General features: G+C 44.2%; 1 protein-coding gene across 5 annotated transcripts in view; it reads left to right on the forward strand.

Annotated features, from left to right (window-relative positions):
* Positions 1–15249, forward strand: part of NUP214 (nucleoporin 214) — a 101565-nt gene that overhangs the window by 16659 nt on the left and 69657 nt on the right. For 3 of the 5 annotated variants that reach the window (XM_028090579.2, XM_028090581.2, XM_028090582.2), the window contains exons 12-18: positions 1732–2182; positions 3735–3910; positions 5998–6095; positions 9123–9209; positions 9410–9559; positions 10478–10636; positions 13554–13657. In XM_028090579.2, coding sequence (XP_027946380.2) covers positions 1732–2182; positions 3735–3910; positions 5998–6095; positions 9123–9209; positions 9410–9559; positions 10478–10636; positions 13554–13657 — 1225 coding nt within the window. The remainder of the gene's footprint in view (positions 1–1731; positions 2183–3734; positions 3911–5997; positions 6096–9122; positions 9210–9409; positions 9560–10477; positions 10637–13553; positions 13658–15249) is intronic. The other 2 variants (XM_028090580.2, XM_088018993.1) reach the window with 1 other exon arrangement.

The raw sequence follows: 15249 nt of genomic DNA on the forward strand, positions 1-15249 counted from the left end.
AGAAGAGAGCCTTGAAAGGGGGAGAAAGTAGCCTGCCAGCTGTAGCTAAAGCCTAGGCGGTGGGTCCAGGAGACGTTAATGGTTCTGCCTATTTCCACGCTACAGCTCCACAGATGCTGGGGTGAATGATCACGGCGGTTTTCATATGTTAGGAAAGTGCCTCTGATTTCTTTCGGGTCTGGCATATACTTTTCACGTTGGTCTTTTGAATGTGCATAGAAGTGATGAACATCTCTATGTTTGTGTCTTTAGAGAAGTTAGCTGTCGCTGATTCCATATTTATTGTGTGAAAGAAGTATTAACAATAAATTTGCTTGCATTTTTACACTTCCATAAAAGTGGCAGTTTACTGGGGTCTTCTTTTTCAGAAGCATTTTCATACTTGTATCCTAAGTGTTTCATTACTTTTGACATAATGAAGGTAAATTATCAGTCAGCTCAGACAGTTTGGAAGAATCAAGACCCAATAACATAAAGGTATTGATAAAAAATACTGCTTTCTTATTTATTTATCGAGTTACTGAGTTTGGCAAATAAACATGTTTATAGAAAGTTTGAAAATAGAAAAATATTTAAACCTGTCTTCCCTTCTAGTGTTTTTTAATAAACATCTTTCTTCATAGTTGTAATCCTATTGTATACATCATTGGTGTGCAGACTTTTAATTTAAATTCTGTTTCTAGGGTCTTACGTAATCTTTGTGATTCATTTAAGAGTGCTTACTATTCCATTGAACATCTTTTACCATTTGGGTTGTATTAAATGTCTTTTTCATGTCTTAGGTTATTTTTGTAGGCTTTATTCTTAGAAGTGGGATTACTAAATCCATTTTTTATGATTTTGAGACATAATGCTAAAGTGTTTTCTAAAAGGTTATGCTAAATTAGGTACTGGTGTAAAAGGTTTCAGGTTCATCTTTCCCTTCCAAGCATAGGGGGTTATACATATTTAAATTTTGATAATTTAGAGAACAATAAAAATATGCAATCATTTAAATTTGCACTTCTTTGATTAGACAGATTGAAGTATTATTTTACGATTTAGGTTCTCAGCTCATATCAGAGTCTTGAAATTTCTTTATCTTGATTCGTATGAGCTTTTTAAAAAAATATAAAACACGGTTATTTACTACAGATTTTTTTTAGTTTTGTAACCGTTTTTACTCGGTCAGATCTCAAATCTTAATCTTTTCCTCCTGTGATTTTTTTTTTTTTTTTTTTTGGTTACTTCTAAATTTCAAGTTGTTACACTCTTCGTGACTTGACTCGCTTTTTGCCTCTTTCCTTTTGAGAGGCACGCATACATGTGCTTCTGTACGTGTAGACGTCTTTAATTTAGCTGGAATTGGTTTTAGTGACTATTATGAAGTGGAGGTCTGAATTAAAGTTTTTTCCTGATTGCTGTGAAATATTGCAAAATGGTTTCTTTTTCACTGTAACGTTGAAACATTCCTTCCCCCCCCCCCCCCGTCCGTGAAGTCCTGTTAAATCTAAGGTCTTTCCCCATCTTCTTTTTCCTTCACAGTTCTGTCCGTCTGACCATGTGGAAGTTTTGCTATGGCAAGTCCGCCATCCACCCTACTCCCTCCCCCCCCCCCCCCGAACTAGGACTGAACATTCTTTCTGGCTTCGTTCTGCCACGAGCCCTTTTCCACTTGCTTTCTGTCACATGGACGTCCACTGTCACGGTGCTAACTTCTCCCTTCCTTTCTCTCCATCTTGTTCACTGCAGGGAGTACTCCCACTACCCCCACCTTCTCTCAAGCTCCACAGAAGCTCGACGCACCAGCCCCTGCAGCGCCCGTCCCTGGCCCACCGTCGTCGCTGGCTGCTGCGCCCTCCACCTTCTATTTGCCTTCTGCTGTTGGAGCTCCTGCACCGTTCTCCTTCGGTTCTGCCTCCTTGAAGTCATCCACTTCTGTCCCAGGGGAGCCCCCTCCACATGCCAGCGGCTCAGGCGCATCCACCTTCTCTTTTGCTCCTCCTCCTCCTCAGGCCTCCCTGGCGCCCGGCCCTGTGGCCTCTCCCATGACTCCGCCCGCTGCCCCGTTCTCCTTCGGGTCCCCGGGTTTGAAGCCTACCGTGGAAGGTGCACCGGCGCCGAGTGCGTCTGCTCCGGACGTAGGCCCGAAGCCGGCCTTCCCACCCCCAGCCTCCTCCGTCAGGGTCAACCTTAGCGAGAAGTAAGTAACACTTGAAGAGAGCTTGCGGCTGCTTTGGCATGAGTAAAAATATCACGTGCTACTCACTGGAGACAGAGCCACTGTGGGTGAAGTTACAGATAGATTTTCACTTTCTTCTTGTTTTCCAAAATAATAATGGCAAGTGGTAAGAATTTAAACAACATAAAATGTTTGTGTTTAATCAGTGGATGGCGTCCAGAAGAGTCTCTTTGAAATTTTTTTTAAATCATTAGAGGTTATATTTATATGCTCGTTTTTGCTTTTTCAGATTTAAAATGCAGGAGATTCTCCTTACTTTCTATTTACATGTGTGTATATATATATATATATATAGAGAGAGAGAGAGAGAGAGAGAGAGAGAATGTGCCCGTGCACAGGGAGGGGCAGAGGGAGAGGGAATCCCACGCAGGCTCCATGCCCAGTATGGAGCCTGATGTGGGGCTGGATCTCAAGACCCTGAGATCATGACCTGAGCCAAGAACAAGAGTTGGACCCTTAACCGACTGAGCCACCCAGGCGCCCTGATATTCCTTATTTTAAAAAATGAAACAATAAGGAATGTACATCCTTGGTTGGGGGGTGGGTGGGAATGAATCTCTTATAGTCCTTTTCCCCTTTAGTCTCTGAACTGCTTCATGACAGCCACCACAGTGGTCTGTGAAGTTGTACCTGTGTCAGGTGACTCTCCCGCCTGACGGGCCCCAGGGGCTTCTCACTTCTTTTCCAGGACAGTCCAGACTCCTTAACATGGCCCTCCGTTTCCTCCCCACGTGGGTCCTACCAGCTCACTCAGATCCCATTTTTTACTTCTTTATCTGCTGCTTGTGTTCTCCCCGCTGGAGTGTAAGCCTCCTGCGGAAAGTGCTGGCTGATACCTCGCACCCCTCCCAGCCTGCCCGCTCTCCTCTCTGCTGGCTCTCTTTGCCACAGAGGCGGTGCTCGCTGTCGCCCCCGCTGCTGCCATGGCCACACAGCCACCTCATTCTAACTGGGATGGCTGCCTGGGATTCCACTTTGTAGCCTCACTGAAATGTCTCTGGCCAGTCCACTCAGGCTGGACAGTTAGGTTGTTTCCGGGCCTTTGCTCTGTAGGTAAAACTTAACTTTCCATGACCACAAGCGTCCCAAAGCCAGTGATCTGCTCCCCTCTGCCTTTCTCACTCCCCAGAGGGGGTGAGTGCCCCAAACCGAGTTCTCAGGATTTCCTCGGCAGGACAATACTAGCCGCTTCTAAGTATAATGGAGTCCCAGCCTCCTTTTTTTTTTTTCACTTGGCTTGATAAAAGAAAAATATTTCACGTCCCGATAAACTTCATTTCTCCTTCATGTTAGGTGCTCGTTATTTTCATGGAGTAGTTTATTCCTCAATACGCAGAAGATAAGGTAAATGTTGCCTTGCAGTGTTCACCATTTGTAGGAAATAGCTAAACATTTATGTTTCACGAAGGCAAACCCATAGGAGCAGTGAGTCATCTGTTGGTGGCACTGCTCACGACCAGTGTGAAGGAGCCTCGGCGCGGGCGCTCCTCACACAGTCGGGCCACCGTTTCAGGTTCACTGCCGTGGCTCCCTCCACTCCTGCCATCAGCTCCCAGGGTGTGCCCGCGACACTGCCATTCCCCTCTGCCTCCAAGCCGGCTGCTTCTGGACCCCTCAGCCACCCCACGCCGCTCTCAGCACCACCTGGCTCTGTGTCTTCAAAGTCCTCAGTCTCTCCCTCAGCATCAGGTATGATTTTAAGCAAACTGCTCCAGAGCTCAGCCCTGAATTCTTACATTTGCGTATTTCAGTTGTTAGGAACCCTAGCCACCATAGACTAGATCATTCGTTCTTGCTTCCTGTATCTCACACTGGTGAGCTCTGATGGTTGTATTCTCCGTTGGGAGGGTTTCCGTGGCCTGGGTGCTGCCACCCTTGGCTCTCCAGACGTTTCTCATGGAGCTAAGTGTACTTGATAATTCAAGTCTCTTGTTGTGTGACATCTATCTTCATGTGGAGCCTGCTCTACGTGAAGGGCAGTTATAGAACAATTCGTGAAGTTCCATAGAGGAGGAAAAGCCTGTGGTAACTCTAAGCTTCTTGCTTCTGATGGCTGACTGTGATTTTCATACTCAGCCCTACTGTGAGCAAGGCTATTAAATACAGATTACAAGTGGAAATGGCTCTCATAACCAGATTGGATCGAAGTGCATGGTCCAACTCCATGAGCAAAGGTACCTGGTCTTTTTTCCCTTTCATACCTGCAGAAAGGTTGTGTAAACTGTGTAATGAAGACTGTGCCCTCCACCAAGACAATGCTTGGTAACACTTTGCACCATTTGCTTTGTGTCTTTTTAGCATACATTCTTTTAATAAAATATTTGAGAGTTAATTGCAGAGACTTCACCCCTAAACGCGTAAGCACATATCTCTTAAATTCAGGGGTACGTGATACATTGTCACACTCAGGAAATGTAACCGTAATCTGATCTGTAGGCCCCATTGACACTTCCACGGTTGTCCCAATAATGTTCTTTATGGCCTTTTTCCCTCCAGTCAGGACCACATGTTCTATTCCAGTTTTTCCTCTTTAGTCTCATTGTCAAATATTTCTTTGCTGTTCTCATCTTTCTCAGCATTGATGTTTGTGGAGACGTCAGGCCAGTAGTTTGGGAACAGTCCCTCAGTTTGGACTTGATTGTTTCCACACGATGAGATTCTATTTAAATGTTTTGGGCAATAATAGCACATAGGTGATGGGTATCACGTCACATGATTTCATTTTGTCCTGAGGTGAGTAATGTGAATTTGCTCACGTGGTTAGATGGTGTTTACCAGGTCTGTCTCAGTTTTTAAGTGGGTTATTTTCATGAATGTCTGCGATGATACGTAGCCAGACATGTCTGGGTAACCATTTAGTGTTGGAGTGTCAGGAACAATGTTATCTTGGTAAATAGTGAGCAGGCACGGGGCTGTGGATTCCTGAAATAACTCTCTTACCTGACTTATCTATTGCTCCGGAGAGAAGACTGCCTCATGGAGTTTGCCAAAGTCACCCCATTCTAGGATTTTGCCTCCAATTCTGAAAGATATCTGTCTATGACCCAGAAAGTTAAGGAGTCTTGCCTTAGTCTTTTCACATCTGTTTTCAGTGTGGGAGAGAAAATTTGAACTGTGATGCGCATACACGGTCTCCATTTCCATTGCTCACCACCCAGATTTCCACTCCCCTCCCCGCTGGCATTATTTAGTTCTTAAAGTTTGGAGGGTCCTGGGTTATTGGATTACAATTCCAGGGGCACTCTAGACTCCCTGGGGAATCCTCTCCCTGACAGTTCAATCAGGCTCTCTGGGGGTGAGGTTTGAGTATGAGTTTTTGGTATATTTGTTTTTTAAAAGCTCCCTAGGTGATTCTAATGTGCAAAAGAGCAAGGTTTTTTCTAGAAACTTCCAGGAGGGTCCTGAAGGCCCTGTGAGTTCTTACAAGGTAATGGGATTATTTAAACTTTGTCCCCAGTTCCCAGAGGTGCAACAGAAGTCTCTGGAGAGTAAGGATGGGCCGAATGGCCAGCCTCCTGGGCCTGCACAAAACTGCACATACCTACTACCATCAGAGACATTCCAGTTTCATCTGCTTTATAAAAGAGTTTCACATCTAGCTCTTTGTTATCTTGGAACAGGCCTAACAAACTAGATGCTCCTCTTGGTAACAAAAACCATGAAAGGGGGGCCGGGGACACTGAGAAGCTTATTTTTTTTTAGGTTTGAGGGAAGGACAATGCTGGGAGAAATAATGGCAAGAAATGCTCTCTGTTTTCACTGACCTCTTATTCCAGCAGGGCGGTCTACTCAGGGCGGCCCAGGCCCCGTGCCCTCAGTGGTACAGAAGTCACCCAGGGTAACCCCTCCAGGGGCAAAGTCAGGCTCTCCCCAGGTATGTCCAAACCTGATTTACCATGGTATGTGTATTCATCTATTGCCCCCGTCATGCATGTTTATTATAAAATGGGTTTCTGTGTTTTAGCATTCATGCCTTTGAAATAGTACTCAGAGCTATGTGATGGGAAACACTAAAGTATGAGCTTGGAACATTTGTAATGTGTGCTCCTAAAAGCCATTTATCTCGGCCGCAGAGTCTTAGCGTTGTTTTCTCTGCAGGTTCCTGAGCTTGTCTGTGCTGTGCTGTTCACTTTGTTGTATTCTCTCCGTCTGAAAAGACTGTAGCACCAGATTTTTCTCTCTCGTTCCCAAAGTAACTGAGAAATCTATCCAGTGCCGTCTTTTTCTGTGCTTTTCATAACATCTCAGTTTACCCATAACATCTCAGTTTATTTTTCTTAATTTTTTTATTGGCATGTAATACATATGGGAAAAAAAAAAGTATTCCCATACACCAGCTGAATATGCCTTGGTAACCAACACTCAGATCAAGAAATGGCACATCACCAGGACCCCAGAATTCTCCCTCACATGTGCCCTTTTTAGTTATTCCCCTTGCCGAAGGGGGCTCCCTGCTATAATTTCTGACAGTGGAACTTAGTTTGGCCTCTTCATACCTTCTCTAAAATGGAATCACACAGTGTGTATTCTTGTATCGGGCAGTTTGGCTCAACATTATGTTTGTGAGATTGATCCATATCATTGTGGCTGTATGGAATTCATTGGGCGGCTATACTACAAGTGTGTATTCTACCCCTGACAGACATCTGAAGAGCTTCCAGGTTTAAGTTACCACAAATAGCGCTGTTGCGAACATGCTAGTTGAGGTCTATGGGTGAACATACGTATGCGTTTCTGTTGGGCGTACGCCGAGGAGTGGAATTGCTGGGTCATAGAACATACGTGTATATTTCTCTTCAGTAAATGCCCACCAGGAGTATTTGAGAATCAGCTGCCCTCTATCCTCACTGGTCTTTCTATTTTTCATTTTTTATTGTCATATTTTGTGGTTTTAATTAGTATTTCCCTGATGACCTCTGAAATTTAGCCTTTTTTCCATGTGATTTTGGCCATTTGAGTATCTTCTTTAATGGGGTGTCTGTTCTCAAGTCTTTAATCTATTTTTCTACGGGGTTGTCTGTCTTTTTACTGATTTCTGTAAGAGTTCCTTGTCGGGTACACACACGCATGTGTGCACACACATAATGCAAATACTTTCTCTGTAATTGCTTTTTCATTCTGCTGGTGGTGTCTTTTGATGACAAGTTTTTTTGTTTTGTTTTTAAAGATTTTTATTTGAGAGAGAGAATGAGAGAGAGAGAGAGAGCCCATGGGGGGGGGGAGGGTTAGAGGGAGAAGCAGACTCCCTGCTGAGCAGGGATTTTCCCCATGTGGGACTCGATCCCGGGACTCCAGGATCATGACCTGAGCTGAAGGCAGTCGCTTAACCAACTGAGCCACCCAGGTGCCCGACAAGTTTTTAATATAGTTCAGTATATCACCTTTTCTTTTAAATTAGTGCTTTTTGTGTTCTGTTTTAAAAATTATTTCTGGGTCCAAGGTCAAAAAGATATTTTCCTGTGTTTTTCTAAAAGCTTTATTACTTTCTTTTCATATTTAAAGATTTACAATCTTTCACCTCAGTTTATTATTATGGTTTAACTTCAAGAGAATTTTATGTCACTTTCCCACTTGATTTGTGTGCCCTCAGGACCAGAGTCATGGTTTTTCCTTCTCTTTCCCAACCAGCCTCACTCCTGCCCTCAGCACACACCCCCACAGGGCATACGGTAAATGCCCCATTTACAGGTCTAGCTTTTGGCATAATGCTTGACTTGTGGGACTTCTACATAAATGCTTGCTGTTTTATGGGGTGCATAGTAAATGCCCAGCCTCTAAGTCTAGCTTTTGGCATCGTGCACGACACGTGGTATTTATCAGATAAATGTTTGCTGTTTTAATGATTGCTTATTTAGTCTAAAAATCCTCTATATGGTAATTGCTGTAGGTATCAAATAATCTAAAAGCTATCTCAAGTTATAAAGTCTCTACAGTAGAATTCTTGATTTCTGTCTCCTCCAGAACCTGTTCCAGGTGGTTTGCTCAAGCCCCAAACCCAGAAGTCATTCTGGATCCCTCTATTTAACAGAAGCTCCCCCTAGTCCTTACTAGCGGAAGATCTTGTCAGCTGTACTCTGATGTGGCGTGTGCGTGGCATAAATCCACATCTGTTGCCCCTGTTAACGTCATTATTTCAGCCCATTGTCGTCTCTTGCCTCATTACCCTCCTGACTGGTTTCCCTGTTTCTTCTCCCTCTCACTGACATCTGTGCTCGATTTAGCAGCAACAGGGATCTTTTAAAATCATAAGTCAAAGAACAGACTCTCCTGGAACTCCAATAGTAGTTTTTCAGCACTCTTAGAAAAACATTCAGACTCATTCATTTAGTCATACACGACCTGACCAGCCCTTTCCAGTTCCCTCCCCGACTTCCCTGGGCCCACATTTACTTTATCTCTTGACCTCCAACATGCCAGAGTTCTTTCCTGCCTCCCATTCTCTGCGCTTGCTCCTCTCGCTGCCTGGAAGGTGCTTTCTCTAGGACTTTCCATAGCTTTCTGCTTTACCTCAGGACTCAGTTCAGAGACCGTGCTCAGTGAGGGCTTTCTGGGCCCTCTCCTCTCCAGTCGTGCCCCCTTTCTCTTCTTGAGTTCCTGTTTACTTTTGTCCTATCACTATCACCAGCTGAAATGATCTGACTTGCTTACTTCTCACCTGTCTTGGCCCAGTAGAATCTAAGTTCCAGGAGAGTAGGGACCTCCTCTGTCTTGTTCACCTCTCTCTCTCTCCACTGTCTAGAACATGCCTTACACCAAGTAGGTACCCTGTCAGTATGGGTTCGAAAGAATGGGTGAGGGAGCAGTGACTGTATTGTGAGGGTGCCAGGCACTGAAGTAGCTGCTTCAAGAAGCCATTCATATGGTGGGCGTGCATCTGTCAACCTTGTGCCTTCCATTTCAGGCGAAACCACTTCAGCCTCCTGTTACAGAAAAGCAGGGACATCAGTGGAAAGAGTCAGATCCTGTGATGGCTGGAATCGGGGAAGAGGTAAAGTCGTTCCTACAGATTTTTTCCGGCAGGAGCTCTGACTGTGAGACTGGAGTGGCTCTGAGTGCAGGCTCATGCGTGACCGTTTTGTTCTGGCATTTGGCCATGGTGCGCCCTGGAGCTGCATGCTGTGAGGGACCAGGAGCAGTGACAGCACGGCGGCACTGTTCAGACTGAGGGCCTTCCTCTTGCTCCCGCAGATTGCGCACTTTCAGAAGGAGTTGGGAGAGCTGAAAGCCCGGACTTCCAAAGCCTGTTTCCAAGTGGGCACTTTGGAGGAGATGAAGATGCTGCGAACGGAATCCGACGACCTGCACACCTTTCTTTTGGAGATTAAAGAGACCACAGAGGTCTGTGCTTACTGACGTTCTTCCTGAGTTGAATTGCACTTTAAAAAAGTTGCTCTCCTAGCACTCCATTCTTCAAGGACCCCGGTATTGTGTGGGGTTTTTTTTGTTTTTTTGTTTTTAATAGAAGCATGAGTAGTTTACCTAGGAATGCCCAAGTTCAGATCCTATCTTCAGCACTTAACAAATTATGTGTCTTTAGGCAGGTTCATGTAGCTACTCTAGGTTTTAGTTTTCTTATATAGAAAATGGAATAATAACAGTTTCTATCCCATTGACACATACCAGCCACTCCATAAAAGTCTATTATAGTTACTAGTTTAGGTATATTTGAAAATTTACCATATTTTATGATAAATTGTTAGATTATAGTAAAGAGGTTTACGAGCATATACGATATAAAAATATCAAGTATTACTGCTGATTCTCAAACCATCCTGTTTGGTAGGTGCTATTGCTCTGTGTCTCTTGCAAGTAAGGAAGCTTCAGCGTAGAGAGGTGGAATGATTTGCCCAAAGCTACCCAGTTACCATATGCCACACCCGACTGTCTGCCTCCAGAGCCCTGCTCTGAAAACTCTCCTTGGAAAGAGGAGAGTTCTCCAGGGTGTTGGCAGTGGTTGTCTTCAGGCAGTGGGACTGTAGGTACGACCAGTAGCTTTTCTTACTCTCTGAGTTTCTGGTCATTAGAACATGTGGTTTTTAATGAGGAAGAAAAAATAACTTTAAAAAAGTGAATATTTGTGTTTTTTCTTTCCAGGCAGTGAATTTCTTTTTTGTATGAATTTCTTTTTGTGTACTCACAGGTGCATCACGTAAGCTGTTTGAGAAACACCAAATAGTTGTCCTTGATCCGGACAGAAAGGTTTGTTTCTCAGAAATGCTACTCTCTGTCTCAATATGGCCCTTGTACCTTTTCTAGTCTCTTCATGGAGATATCAGTGCCCTGAAAACAACTTTACTTGAGGGCTTTGCTGGTGTGGAAGAGGCCAGGGAACAAAATGAGAGGGACTGCGACTCTGGGTATCTGCACTTGCTCTATAAGAGACCCCTGGACCCCAAGAGCGAAGCCCAGCTCCAGGTAGGAGAATCCAGCCCAAACGAGCTGTTTAAAACCAACTCCTGCAAGTCATTCTCCTTTGTCAGTCTTGATTCGGATGCCTGCCCTTAGAAAATTGTTGGTTTCCTGTGAATGATTTGCCCACTTTCCATAGATGTCCTTGGCTGTGGCCATGAAAACGACACTTCTCCACTTGATGTTTTGTAGAATTAAAACTAACATTAGAATTCTTGAGTAAACTGTAAGCTTGGTAGAAGGCAAACCATTGAAAAAAAATAATACCTAAAAATCAAAATGATGAATAATAAGGTTTCATGTCGCAACTACTCGTTGAGCGCTAAGTAACAGTGCTGGCTGTGTTTTGCACATGATTTCTAGACTTCAAAACCAACTGCTCTGCAAGGTGAGAGTTACTGATCCCATTATACAGTTAACGAAGTTGGGCCCCATGGTCTAAGGAGCTTGACCATGATGATGATGTTAGTTAAGAGTGAACAGTTGGAAAGCTCCACCTGCTGGGGCTCTTTCCTGTACACCATACTTCAGCAGAGTCACTTCTCTCATTCATTTATGATTATTCTTATTCTTTGTTGTAGTGAAATCTGGTTTTTGTTTTCATCTTTCAATTTACTGAAAATTGTTGCATCACAAGCTTTAGCGGGGTTACCTCCTCCCTCCTCGCGTTTGCCCAGAGTCCTGGTGGGAGAGGGTGCACAGGTGGCCGCTCTGAACTTCCTCGCCTAGGATGTGAGGTCTGTGAGTGTGATGAATCCCCTCCTGCCTCAGGGAGTTTGAGACTGCAGACTCTACACTTTCTGCCATTTCCATCCCATACCTGGTAAACTGACCGATGGTAGGAAAAGGAACGAAATGATCCTTGTCCTGGAGAGGTTGAGGAACCCCCACTGTGTCCTCAGCCCTTGTGCTGTTGCTGGAGGACTGTGGGTATTTACTGTCTTAGCAAGAGAGAGCAGGCTCCCTGCCTGCCAGTCATCAAATGACCACCTCCATGTTGCATCGAGATACACTTTGTTCCTTCATGCATTTTCACCTCTTGCTCTGTGTCCAAACGAAAAGAAAAGCATGCAGCTTTGGGGGAACACTTTCCCCATTCAAAAGGAAATGCTTTTCTTTTTTTCACAGTACCAAGTAGATAATTATAGCTAGCATTTACCAAGCGCATACCACGTACAAAAGAAGGATAAGGAGGCACATACTGGAACGGTGCAGGTGTCCCCGTGAATAAATGCTGGAGCCGAGTCTGGTGCAGGGCCTGTGCCTCTTCACCACTGTGCCACGCTGTCCCGTCCCTGCAGCTGGATAAGTGGTGGTGGAAAAGGGAACATGTGAACGTGGGATCCGTTGCTATGGCAGTGCAGATGAGGGAGCAGCTAGGCCACAGAGAAGAAGTAGCTATGACAGGCCTTAAAAGAGAAGTTGGCTTGTCGGGTAGACAGAGGGCACGCAGAAGCAGCAGCGCCCACGAACGCACGAGGCGCGGTGGCACTTGTGCTCAAAGGAGGCCTCCCTGCAGCCATCCGAGTAGTGAGCTGCAGGTTGTACTCGGTGCTAAGGTTACTACTGCTTCCTGGTATCAGCCTGGCTCCTTTTATTTTATTTTATTTTTTATTTTTTCTAATTTAATTTATTTGCGAGAGGGAGAGAGTGCACAAGCAGGGAGAGTGGCAGGCAGAGGGAGAAGCAGACTCCCTGCCGAGCAGGGAGCCCGATGCGGGGCTCCATCCCAGGACCCTGGGATCATGACCTGAGCCGAAGGCCGACGCTTAACGACTGAGCCACTCAGGCGTTCCTGATTTTTTATTATTTTTATTTTTTTTTTTTTAAGGAGATCACTGCGTCAGCAGTTAAATGCATTTGCAATTTTTTTTTAAAGATTTTATTTATTTATTTATTTGGCAGAGAGAGACAGCGAGAGAGGGAACACAAGTAGGGGGAGTGGGAGAGGGAGAAGCAGGCTCCCCGCGGAGCAGGGAGCCCGATGCGGGGCTCGACCCCAGGACCCTGGGATCATGACCTGAGCTGAAGGCAGACGCTTAACGACTGAGCCACCCAGGCACCCCAGCCTGGCTCCTTTTAAAGGACAATTTGCTCTTTTCCACTCGGGCCATATACCCTTAGTCAAGAGTAATTTTGAAAATACAGTTAAATACAGTAAGAACTTTGTACAGATGTAAAAACTTATTCCCAGTGTATAGCACATTGTCTTCCTTTGTATACATGTTTAATGGAATGCTTCACCTTTATTTCACTTTTAATTTTTGAGAGTTAGGTTGTGTAGCCATGCAGGTGAACACCAGACTGAAGTTTAAAGAAAATTACTGCAGGCCTCAAATAAATAGGTGTGAATTTTAGTGAATGGTCAGTCCCATGTCTAGTGCTAATACTATTCTTTGAGAAGAGATGAGTTTTTCTCAACTGGTAAGAAGACTTCAGTGTCCCGTGCTATGAATACATAGGTTCAGAATTATTTTCAGCACTTTTGTAGGATAATTTTGTCTGTATTACAGTTAATTTCATGGGTGGGAGAACAAAAACTAAGTGGATGTGCTGTTGGAGCAGCAGAGTGCAGTGGAAAATTCCTAGAGCGTGTTGAGTTGCTTTATAGGAGCCGACAAATGAGAATAAGCAACAGCATGTTCCCTGGAGCCCTAGGCCGGCACACCCAACCTGCTTCCCTGTGCTTTGTAACCGCCCCTCTATCGCAGTTAAAAAGGTTGAGTTCTATTTTTTTTCTTTTGCTTTAATTAATTATAATTTAATTGTAACGTTCTAATGATTATATTAAAGCCTCTTGTGTTTTCCTTTTTTCGTTATGGTTCTCAGTAGAAAAATATTGCAAAATTATTTTGATTGTTTTGATACACCCTCCAAGCTACTGAAAAACTTAGTCATTTGCCTTCTCGTTTTTTTCTTGTAGGAAATTCGGCGCCTTCATCAATATGTGAAATTTGCTGTCCAAGATGTGAACGATGTGCTAGACTTGGAATGGGATCGACATTTGGAACAAAAGAAAAAACAAAAGTGAGCGAGGCCTCTCATCCGCCACGGGTTGCAGGAGACACTGCTGTAGCCTTTTTAACAGATAATTTAGGGGCACTGATTAAAAACCCTACAGTTGTTCATTCTCTTTGACCCAGTCACTATATTTCTGGAAATTTGTTCTACAGAAATAATAGCAACATTTGCAACAGTTTACATAAAAGAATTTATATTGCAGCGGAATATATGACAGTGAAAAATTGGATTCAACCTAATATCTAGAAGCTAGAGGAGTGGCTAAATAAGTCCGGTCACAGTTTTTCCTTAATGCGGAATACTGTGTAACCACTGATTCCCCTCCCCCCCCCCCAAATATGGAAGAAAGAGGTAAGACAAAAATCAGACTGGATGATCTCAGTTTGGGGGTCTAAACGTAGAAAAGAGGCTAGAAATAAATCAGTCACAATATTCAGTTATATCTTCGAGGTGGGATTAAGAGGAATTTTTCTTTTATACTTTTCTGTATATTCCAAATCTTCTTGTTGAGAAAACATTCCTAATTAGTGTGGATAACTTAGAAGGAAGAGAGGGAGAAAGGTGCAGGAAAGCCTTGTACTATCCTGCTCTTCTGTCCCCGGCTGTTTGGTTGTATGCCATCCGTTTTCCTGAAGGAGTAGAAAGCAGTACATCGTGAGAACGGTGAAGGTGCCCACGGGAAAACCGAGAAACAGATCAGCCCTCACAATGCTTGGCTTCTGAAACACCTACACTTGATTAGTGTGATTAGTCCTGTAAGGAAGCAAACCGGGAAATGATCTGTTTACTTGCTATTCTGTGGGATCACAGAACTTGTAAGTGGGACAAGCTGGGTGTGATGTCAGGGGCTGGGCTAGAATGTGCTTAAAATTCAGTAAACAGAATCTAGTATGTCATATTGTACCACACGGAGGAAGGCTTTGTACCTGACCTGAGAGCCTCAGTTTGGAGCATAGGTAGGGGAAGGTAGAGGTGAGCATCGATGCTGCAGACGCTGGGCAGGGGGAGGATTCTGTGGCCTGGGCAGTTGGGCCCCATTAGAGATTTCACAGCTCACTGCGCTGGTTCTGAATTCATGTTCAAGCGCATGGGAGGGAATGGCTTGACCTGACAGCAGGAGCCTTCTGTTCTGCATGACTGATGGATTTCTCTCTGCTAATTAATAAGTTAGGCTTCCTCAAAAGTGTATGATGCTAACAGAGAAACCGGGCTTTCTTCCCCGTTAACGACAACCATGGATTTTCTGCTTCACATTTTTTTTTTTAAGTTCCTTTTCTGCAGAGTTTTAAGTTCATAAATCTGTAGGTTTCTAGCACATCTCTGTGTTTTTAAGTCCATCTAAATATTATAGCCTACTGAAATGCCTTTTTAAAAATTTATGTTGAACTGTCCTGTCACCAGAAAGAAAGGTGCTGTTGTTCCTTTCTTGTGTTAGATCTTTTAGGTGGGTACCTCCCTGTTGCTAAATTGAGAGCTTATCCCAGTGTTTCTTAACAGCACCCTGTAGAAATGACTGATTTCCATAGACCTCTAGTGGACCCCAGGGCTTTTTTTCTTGGTGTAATTGACATGCAGGAAAATAGACAAACCCTAAGTAT

This window comes from Eumetopias jubatus, unplaced genomic scaffold, assembly GCF_037043125.1.
Source record: "Eumetopias jubatus isolate StellerSeaLion01/CBP00866 unplaced genomic scaffold, mEumJub1_p1.0 scaffold_15, whole genome shotgun sequence".
NCBI lineage: Eukaryota > Metazoa > Chordata > Mammalia > Carnivora > Otariidae > Eumetopias > Eumetopias jubatus.